The 10,299-nt window shown below is 48.9% G+C and overlaps 1 protein-coding gene across 1 annotated transcript; it reads left to right on the top strand.

The window, feature by feature from the left end:
* The first annotated feature begins 391 nt into the window (after nucleotides 1-391).
* On the top strand, nucleotides 392-10,182 carry LOC119723844. The gene is made up of 2 exons (XM_038194722.1): nucleotides 392-729; nucleotides 7,913-10,182. Exon 2 carries the CDS (start codon nucleotides 7,920-7,922, stop codon nucleotides 8,622-8,624), a length of 705 nt encoding a protein of 234 aa, XP_038050650.1. The 5' UTR covers nucleotides 392-729; nucleotides 7,913-7,919; the 3' UTR covers nucleotides 8,625-10,182.
* Nucleotides 10,183-10,299: the final 117 nt, after the last annotated feature.

Genomic DNA, 10,299 nt, shown 5'->3' with positions numbered 1-10,299 from the left:
GTTAAACTCGTCCGCCGGGTCGATGAGAACATCGAACGGGGTAAATAACTCGTGTGATCAACAACAAATGATTTATTCTTAAAAAAACAAAGAAAGAATGTACTACATTATGCACTAAACTCAACCACAGTTTCAAAAAGCTGTGCATAAGCAACAACACATTGCATTGGCAGCTCATCTCACCTATGAACATACATGTATGTAGCATGATTATATGACAGAGGCACCCCCCTCTCTTTTTTGTTGGTCATTGTGTTACCGGAATCTCAGGAATTCAGGAGATATGGAGGGGTGTCACATGTCCGGAGAAAAAAAACGGTCTATATTTCAGCACGCCTCCCGGCACAAATTTCTGGATCCACCCCTGATAGCCCCCCTAAAATATTGTGGCGAAACAGGGTGCCTACAGACTAGTCTAATCTATGAATTATGTATGCGCGCGTAGGTCATTAATATTAATGGCGCGCGTAGACCAATCCGCAATGAAATATATGGCGTGATTTGAGCATCAATAATGCATGAACGCGCGTAAGCCAATCACCAGCGCGCATTGCCCAAATCGGGGCGCTTATAAAGCGGTGTTTGACACCGCCAAGCCTCTTCGTTCCAAGATGGCGACGGTGCTGTAACTGGAGACCTCATTGTGACTCATTCCTGCGATTTCGTGCTAAATCCTGAGGGTTATTCAGATTTAGGGACAACGTCCGATCGACATCCTTGGTGCGACCGGTGAGTTGGTGGAGTCTCTCAGGTTTTGTTATTGACTCAATTAACTGTCTATTATCTTGGAGAATTGGTGACAAAGATTTAGTCGGGAATTAAGACTGACTATTTTGTCTGGGTAATTAGTGCTAGAACATAAGTGGCTAGGAGTTGTGGAACTTGGTTGAGAGGCTAGTGGGGCTGCGATTGCTTGTCGTGGGTTGGACACCATTCGGTGGGGTTTTATGACTGAGGCGATCATTGCCGTAATAGCTTGCCTGACGAGTTACTCTGTGCCGCGTTCTGAGCACTTGTGAGGGTTACCGGTTTTGTGTGTGTGGGTTATTGCACATAAAGATTATATTGTGTAATCGTGTTGAGGCTTACCTTTCCTGGGTGAGGGTTATTGCAATTACACAGTTCAACCTGCTTCGACGCTGAGTCAGGTTGAGGGTTACCTTTATTGTGTGAGTTATAGGGACAGTTCAACCTGTGTGAGGGTTATTAGTGCTACTTCATTATAATTGTATTAGTTAATACACACGGTGCAGTTGACCGCATAAAGTTCATCTTCCTGTTTATATTGTTAAGTGGTGCAGTTGACCACGTAAGGATTACATTAGACTAAGTTACTTCAAAAGGGTGCAGTTGACCCTGGAGGTAACGAGTGAGGGTTATTGAGATATTTCCGTCCATAATATTTACCACCTCGTTCATTGTATATTATTGTAAATTATTGTAGTGATTATTGAACAAATCCATTGGTGATTAAGATTCTTGAATAAATCTCATCTATAATCGTCTTTGGAATCACTTGTCTCTGTGAGGGTTACTCAGTATCATCGTGAGGGTTACCAGGATCACTGCGAGTGTTACTCAGGTTCATCGTGAGGGTTACCAGGATCACTGCGAGGGTTACCAGGTTCGCTGAGGGTTACCTAGGTCTGCCGTGAGGGTTACCTGATTCACCTTGAGGCCTACTGTCGCTACCTGTGTTGCTCTAGTTCCATTCAATTAATTACTCAGTCACAAAACGGTGGTATATTTCCACCAAACGAACAGCCCCTAGGCTTAGTCCACCGTTCGTTAATTGTCCCCCCTTTCGTTTGGGTAGCCGCTCACCCGTTCGTTAGGCTAATAAATATTTTTGTGGGATAATAGGTGTGGGTTGGAGTCCTGGGATAAACAAGGTCAGTCCCCTGGGTTCCGCTAGCGCCCCGGTTCCGCCACAAATGGTGTCAGAAGTGGGATCTTTTGTGATTGTATAAATTCAATTGTTGTAAGTTGTGAACTTGGAATAAAGAGAAATAAAGAGTAGTTGATTTTTTTTTGGTTAATGAGTGGACCTCATTGAGGTTCACTGTGAGGATTATTGGTGACGAGGTTAGCGGGTTATGTTAACCTGGGTCGTTACTGCTTTGGGTATTGTTTTGTTTGTTGTATTGTTGGTTGATGTGCGGATTCTGTTGGGGATTCGAGCGGAGTTGCGATCTTTGCGAAATACTGCGAGACAGCAACTGCCAATCCTGTTAAGAATCCACCAGGTGGTAGTCGGTACGCAGGTTTTGGTAAATTTGGGAGGCCCTGGACAAGTAGTCCCGCAGCCTGAATTTACTGGTGAGGTACCGTTATCGCCGAGTGGTCAGTGGCCAAGTGTAGTGAGTCTGGTGGAGACTGAGTTTCCTAGTCAAGAGGAAACGTCAGTATGAGTAAGGGCGGTGGTGTCACCTCGGTTGAGGGGGACAAAGGCTCTGTCCATGATGAGCTTAACCGCTCAAGAATGGAGGTTCAGTGGCTGAAGTGGGAGAGGGCTCGTCTCTCTTCGGAGTTAGAGGCTGTCAGAAAGGGGGCACAGCCAAAGATTGTGAGTGAGGTTACCCCTAAGAGTCGGGCTACGCCTCTGGTTGAGGTTGATTCTGAGATTAGTTGGAAGTTGCCGGAGGATACCTCGGGGTATGCCTCAGTGGCACGCGATCGTTCCAGTGTTGGCATGTCACCCAAGTTGGTTCCAAGGGACGCAAGGCACGCGGAGAGTACACCTTTGAGGTCTATTCCCACGCGAGGTCCTTGCACAAATCCCTTCTTGAACCGTAAGGAAGATTGTGCTAAAAAGGAGCGAGCTTTACACAGTGAGTTGCTGAGTTTTGCAACTAGTCCCGCTGTGGGGAAATCCAACAAGGTTGTCGATGAGGTTGACTCACCTGGAGTAGGCCCATGGCCTCTTAAAAGGGAGTCACGGTTGGTGGGTGATGAGGTGGGCGGTAAACCTCACGGTGGTGGGCCTCGCAAGCCTACAATTACCCCCGACCGATATAATGGTAAGGTTCTGTGGAACGATTATTACCGCCACTTTGAGGCGTGTAAGCAGGTGAATCAGTGGAGTGAGGAGCAAGCGACCGAATTCTTGGCCGCTTGTCTCCAGGGTGAAGCACTTCGTATTCTCGGTGATGGCTCGAAGAAGTTCACTTATAGTGAACTTGTGAAGGTGTTGTCAAAGAGATTCGGTCCTGGACGACAGGCCGAAAATTATTTGGTGGAGTTAAGGCACCGACGTCAGGGGCCTAAAGAAACACTTCAGGAGTTGGGCCAGGCAATCCGAGATTTAACGTTGAAGGCCTACCCTGAGATCCCCGAAGAGGCACGGGAGCGCCTGGGGAAGAATCATTTCGTTGATGCCGTGACTAGTCAGGTCGTTAGGGAAGGCGTTTATCGCGATCGCCCAAAGACATTGGACGAAGCTATACGTGCTGCCCTTGAGACCGAGAATTTTGAGAAGGTTGAGTGTGAGAGAAGGGCCGAAGTTAAACCTGTGAAGTTTACTAGGGCAGTCGACTCTGACACAGAGAGGCGTCTTCTAAAGTTAGAAGAAAATGCCGGTCAACAGACAAAGAAAATAGACCAAGTGGTTGAGCTCCTGACAGGGCTAACCCAGCAAGGTCTAGCTCAGGGCAACAAGGCGAGTTTTCCTCAGAGGCATTCACCAAAGCCTGAAAGGAAAACGCCTGGTGGGTTGAAATGTTTCAAGTGTGGTGAGGTCGGTCATTTCAGACGGGAATGTACCAAACCTCGTAAGGAGAAATGGGCACAGGGAAACGCCAGCCAGCCGACCGGTGGGCCCGCGGGCAGGCTGGGCATTTCCGAGGGCCCAAGAGAGGACAAGAGTCGGGGACAAACAAAGCCGCCGGTAGGCGAGGACCAGAAGGCAGAGAGCCAGTAGGCACTCGGCCAAGCAGTGGTACTCGGCCTAGGTATGGGCTGTTTGTTAATGGTGTTGTGAGGGGAGCAAGGTGTAGGTTCCTGGTTGATTCGGGGTCGACCGACACACTAATTAGTAGTCGTGTCTACCATAGAATTGCCAAGGAACAGAGGCCTGTGCTGGAAGCGGAAGAGTCCAGCATTCAACAAGTTGATGGGAGTCCTCTGGCTGTAATGGGCGCTGCCTGGGTGGACATACAGTTGGGTAAAACTGCTTACCCAGTGCGTGTTATTTTCGCTCATGTCAAGTATGACGGCATATTGGGCATGGATTTCTTGTTACCCACTGGAGGTAACTTAGATTTCCAACGCCTTGAGTTGAGGTTAAACGGGGACCGGGTAAAATGCACAAGTGGTGCCGGAGAACCGTTCGTTGGCAGGGTGATGGTGGCCGAAACCACAGAGATTCCTGCGGGCCATGAGGCTGTTGTGCCTGGTACTGTTAGCAGTATCGCTGAGGCATTGGGACAGCTGGCAATCATTGAGCCTGTGGAAGGTGGGGGCGAGTTGGCTCAGCGAGGGCTTATTCTAGCCCGGTCGCTGGTTCAGTCACAACCCGAGTCTCTCGCTCTGCGGATATTCAATCCGAATGAGGAGAGTCGAGTTGTTCGGCGGGGAACAACTGTGGGCACTATTGCAACAGTTGAAGTCGATTCGATAGTAGTTCCGGGTGAGGATCGTGGGTGTGAGGTCTATGGTGACATGCCGTCTCACCTGCACGATTTGTACGACCGGAGCAAAGTCAACCTCAGTGGGGAGCATCACGAGGAGGTGAAGGCTTGTTTGATTGAATTTCATGATGTATTTTCTTCTGGTGAGGGTGACATAGGGCGGACTGATGTGGTTAAGCACCACATCAGTACTGGCGATGCGAGGCCAATCAAGGAGAGGCCCCGGCGCCATCCCCTGTGTAATCAGGAGGAAATAATGAGGCAAGTTGGAGGTTTGCAGCAGCGAGGGGTTATTGAACCATCTGATAGTCCCTGGGCTGCGAATGTTGTGTTAGTCCGGAAGAAGGACGGGACTAAACGATTTTGTGTCGACTACAGAGGTCTGAATAGGGTAACAATTAAAGATGCTTACCCTGTTCCTCGTATCGACGAGACGCTAGATGCGTTGGCGAGTGCAGAGTGGTTTTCCACTCTGGACTTGGCATCCGGATATTGGCAGGTTGCCCTCGATGAGGACGCCAGCCAGAAGTCAACCTTTGTGGTGAGGAACGGTTTATACAGGTGGCGCTGCATGCCTTTCGGGCTTTGCAACGCCCCTGCGACGTTTGAAAGGTTGATGGAGAAGGTGATGGCAGGTCTTCAGTGGGACATCCTGCTGATATACCTAGATGATATCATCGTGTTTGGCAAGACTGTGAGAGAAGAGATTGAGCGTCTGCGGGTTGTTTTTTCCAGGTTGAGGCAAGCTGGGTTGAAGCTGAAGCCTAGTAAGTGTTTTTTGTTTCAGCGATCAGTGGGCTATTTGGGACATGTTGTGTCGGCGGAAGGTGTGGCTACCGATCCTGAAAAGGTTCGGGCCGTGGCGGAATGGCCAACACCTAAGTGTGTCAAGGAAGTTCGAAGCTTTTTAGGCCTCGCTTCCTATTATCGGAAGTTTATCAGGGGATTTGCCGAGGTTGCTTCGCCTCTGCATGCGCTGACTGAAAAGTCGCGAGAGTTTCGCTGGACAGATGTCTGCCAGCAGGCATTTGAAGAGTTGAAACAGAGGCTGCAGACTGCACCCGTTTTGGCATATCCTGTTCCAGATAGTGACTACATCGTAGATACAGATGCTAGTGGAGATGGAATAGGGGCAGTTTTGTCTCAGGTCCATGAGGGGCAGGAGAAGGTCCTCGCCTTTGCGAGTCGTAAACTCAGCAAGGCAGAGAGGAACTATTGTGTTACACGGCGGGAACTGTTGGCGGTAGTTGTCTACCTCAAGAAGTTTAGACAGTACTTGTATGGTCAGAAGGTTCTGCTTCGAACCGATCACGCTGCTCTCCGGTGGCTCCTTAATTTTAAGGACCCCGAGGGTCAGCTTGCGAGGTGGCTCGAGGTGATCAGCGAGTATGATGTGACAATTCAACACAGGCCTGGGCGTAAGCATGGAAATGCTGACGGGTTGTCCCGGAAGACCTGCAAGCAGTGCGGTCGTGCCGACGTTGATGAAGCGACAGCGACCGTCGGGGCATCGGATGATGCCAAAGTGACCAAGACCAGTGAGGGTTACCATGAGGTTGACTCTGACTTGCCGATTCCTGAGGCGAGTGTGAGGGGCATCTTTGCCCAACCACACTTGCCTAGGAATGCAGTCAGAGAAGCACAACTTGGTGATCCTAGTATTGGGTGGATTGTTCGGGCAAAAGAGGAGTCGGGCAGTCGTCCCAGTTGGGAGACTGTATCGGCCGCGTCCTCGGCGCACAAGACACTCTGGTCCCAGTGGGATCAGTTGGAGGTGCGGGACAGTGTCCTTTATAGGAACTGGGAATCCGACGACGGGAAGTTGTGTAGGTGGCGACTAGTACTTCCTGAGCAATTTAGAGAGGTTGTACTTCAGGAGTTACATGGTGGTCGGACTAGCGGTCACCTAGGTGTCAAGAAGACTTTGGCCAAGGTGAAGTTTCGATACTATTGGCCGGGAATGACAGCGGATGTGAGGTCATTCATCAGACGTTGTGAGCTGTGTGGGAGGAGGAAATCTCCTGTGAAAAGGAGAGTTTCTCCACTCCAACAGTATTTGGTGGGCGAGCCCATGGAGAGAGTGGCCGTGGACTTGCTGGGGCCACTGCCCCGGAGCGATAGTGGCAACGTCTGGGTCATGGTAGTCGGTGACTACTGCTCCAAATGGATGGAGGCGTACGCTCTGCCTGATGCTAAGGCAGAGACGGTGGCTAACAAGTTTGTCAGTGATTTTGTCTGTCGGTTTGGCATTCCCTTGGAATTGCATTCCGATCAGGGGACAAACTTTGAATCGGCCGTATTTGGGGAAATGTGCAAGGTCCTTGGAATTTCCAAGACGAGGACCACGGCGTACAACCCAAAGTCCGATGGAATGGTTGAACGCTTCAACAAGACATTGGTCAACATGGTTGCAGTTATGATCGAACCGAGGAGGAGACAGCGTGACTGGGACGAGTGCCTCCCGTATGCAAGTTTTGCCTACCGGTGCACTCCCCAAGAGTCAACTGGCGAGTCTCCAAACATGATGATGCTTGGGAGAGAGACGAGGCTTCCAGTAGATTTGTTGGTAGAAGGTCCTACAATAGAGGACACAACGGCGACGGATTTCGCTCAGAGGTTACGGCAGAATCTGCAAGAGGCACATGGCAGAGCCAGGGAGTGCCTGAGGCAGAGTGCTAGAAACCAGAAGCGAAACTACGATCGCCGGGTACATGGCGAAGGCCTGCAGCAAGGCCAGTTCGCCTGGCTGTACAACAAAGCCAAGAAGAAGGGGAGGTCTCAGAAACTCGAACTGCGATGGGTAGGACCATATTTGGTGGTTAAGAGACTATCCGATGTTACCTACCGTATTCAGATAAAGCCTGGTGGTAAGGCTTTTGTAGTTCATGGGGATAGGCTCAAGCCATACACTGGTGAGAACCTAAAACCGTGGAAGTATGAGCCTGACATGGCTGAGGAACAACTGGTGACACCAGAAGAAACTTCTGATTGCACTGAAGTTAGCCACGAAGTGGCTGTTGTTGAGGAACCTGTGTCCGAGGTTCCGGAGGCTACGCTCAGTCATGAGCAACAGCTGAGTGTAGAGCCTGATCTAAGTGAAGAACCTCTTGAGGATCTAACTGTTGACCAAATAAGTAATGGGGAAGGGGAAGTGACAAGTAGCCCTGGGAGGACCCCAAGGTACCCCCGTAGGGAACATCGACTTCCAGTTAGGTATAGATAGGTTAGTCACCTCAAGCAGAGAGCGATACTAACCAAACATTTTGTCTGTTTTTTGTTGGCAGGTTGAGGATGACTTTGCAGTGTTTCCTGTGTGAGCGTACATTCAACACGAAGCAAGGCCTCTGGAGGCATCGCAAGCTGGTGCACGGCCCCCCTGTGTATCTGTGCTGCGAGCATTGCGAGTACCGGGACAAGCGAAGGGACAACTTAACCCGACACGTCCGCATCTGTCATCCACAGAGCGTGGTTAGCCATCCCGAATTCAAGAAAGTCGGAATCATGGAGGGACGCCAAGGAGGCATCAAGATGCCGGTTTCCATCAACAGAAAGCTGCTTCCTGGGAAGTGGGGGCACGGGCCGCAAGCAGAGGCCCCGGCCCCAGCTACGGCGAGTCGGCCGCCGAGGAGTCCGTCTAGAGAGGCGGTTATTTCGCTCTCGCCCTGTCCCATATCACCCTTGGTAGGGCGCACATCATCACCCATCATCCGTCTCACCGGAAAGCCCAAGGCGTACCTGAGCCAACTGTTGGAGGCACGAGGTGCAGAGACGTCCAGAACCCCTGAATCTATGCCTCCTCTCAGCCCAATCACACAGGCTGGATCTGAGCTGGAGGAAGCCGTCGACGAGCCACCGGTGAAGAGGATGCGGCAGGCCGTTGTTGAGGAACGCATATTCCGCAACACCTACCTAGATGGGAAACTGGTACACGAGGAGGTGTCTCATCACAAATACAAGAAGGCGGTGGACGCCAATATCTACGAAGTACCAAAGTAGGACAACGGGAGTACAAGAAGTTTAATGAACATTAATGACTCTGAAATTTGTGTACTTTTTGTGTGATTTTGCTTAATTATGCATGATTCTACTTATTAGCTCACCGTGTTTTCCAAAGTGTTATATATTTTTTGTGCTTAAAGGATTTCGCTTTGTCTATTTTTATAGAGATTTTTTATAAAGTGTTGCGGACCACCATACAACCGTATGGCTTGTTAAAATAAAACATGTATATTTCCAAAGACATTGATTATTGTAAATTAGTAAACTACCTCAAATGTGTACATCTTTTATCATTGTATAAATCACTTCTGAGGTTAGGTAAACCTCAAGCGGTGGTTAACTTGTATATTATGGACGCTTCATTGTTATAATTGTATTAAGGATGTCGGTCTCACACGGCACTTGTCATGTGGGTAAACCTCACACATGGAATTTAGTTATATAATGATTGTATACATATATGGGCCCTGTTTCTTATAATTGTATTAAGCTATTTAATCCGGGACGGATTAAGCTTTGCTGGGGCCTGTGTGGCGAAACAGGGTGCCTACAGACTAGTCTAATCTATGAATTATGTATGCGCGCGTAGGTCATTAATATTAATGGCGCGCGTAGACCAATCCGCAATGAAATATATGGCGTGATTTGAGCATCAATAATGCATGAACGCGCGTAAGCCAATCACCAGCGCGCATTGCCCAAATCGGGGCGCTTATAAAGCGGTGTTTGACACCGCCAAGCCTCTTCGTTCCAAGATGGCGACGGTGCTGTAACTGGAGACCTCATTGTGACTCATTCCTGCGATTTCGTGCTAAATCCTGAGGGTTATTCAGATTTAGGGACAACGTCCGATCGACATCCTTGGTGCGACCGGTGAGTTGGTGGAGTCTCTCAGGTTTTGTTATTGACTCAATTAACTGTCTATTATCTTGGAGAATTGGTGACAAAGATTTAGTCGGGAATTAAGACTGACTATTTTGTCTGGGTAATTAGTGCTAGAACATAAGTGGCTAGGAGTTGTGGAACTTGGTTGAGAGGCTAGTGGGGCTGCGATTGCTTGTCGTGGGTTGGACACCATTCGGTGGGGTTTTATGACTGAGGCGATCATTGCCGTAATAGCTTGCCTGACGAGTTACTCTGTGCCGCGTTCTGAGCACTTGTGAGGGTTACCGGTTTTGTGTGTGTGGGTTATTGCACATAAAGATTATATTGTGTAATCGTGTTGAGGCTTACCTTTCCTGGGTGAGGGTTATTGCAATTACACAGTTCAACCTGCTTCGACGCTGAGTCAGGTTGAGGGTTACCTTTATTGTGTGAGTTATAGGGACAGTTCAACCTGTGTGAGGGTTATTAGTGCTACTTCATTATAATTGTATTAGTTAATACACACGGTGCAGTTGACCGCATAAAGTTCATCTTCCTGTTTATATTGTTAAGTGGTGCAGTTGACCACGTAAGGATTACATTAGACTAAGTTACTTCAAAAGGGTGCAGTTGACCCTGGAGGTAACGAGTGAGGGTTATTGAGATATTTCCGTCCATAATATTTACCACCTCGTTCATTGTATATTAGTGTAAATTATTGTAGTGATTATTGAACAAATCCATTGGTGATTAAGATTCTTGAATAAATCTCATCTATAATCGTCTTTGGAATCACTTGTCTCTGTGA

Source organism: Patiria miniata, unplaced genomic scaffold (assembly GCF_015706575.1).
Source record: "Patiria miniata isolate m_02_andy unplaced genomic scaffold, ASM1570657v1 HiC_scaffold_17, whole genome shotgun sequence".
Lineage (NCBI taxonomy): Eukaryota > Metazoa > Echinodermata > Asteroidea > Valvatida > Asterinidae > Patiria > Patiria miniata.
This window is presented reverse-complemented; position numbering and strand designations above follow the sequence as displayed.

Coding starts and splice junctions, on each gene's coding strand:
- LOC119723844 (XM_038194722.1), top strand. CDS start 7,920: ATGACTTTGCAGTGTTTCCTGTGTGAGCGTACATTCAACACGAAGCAA.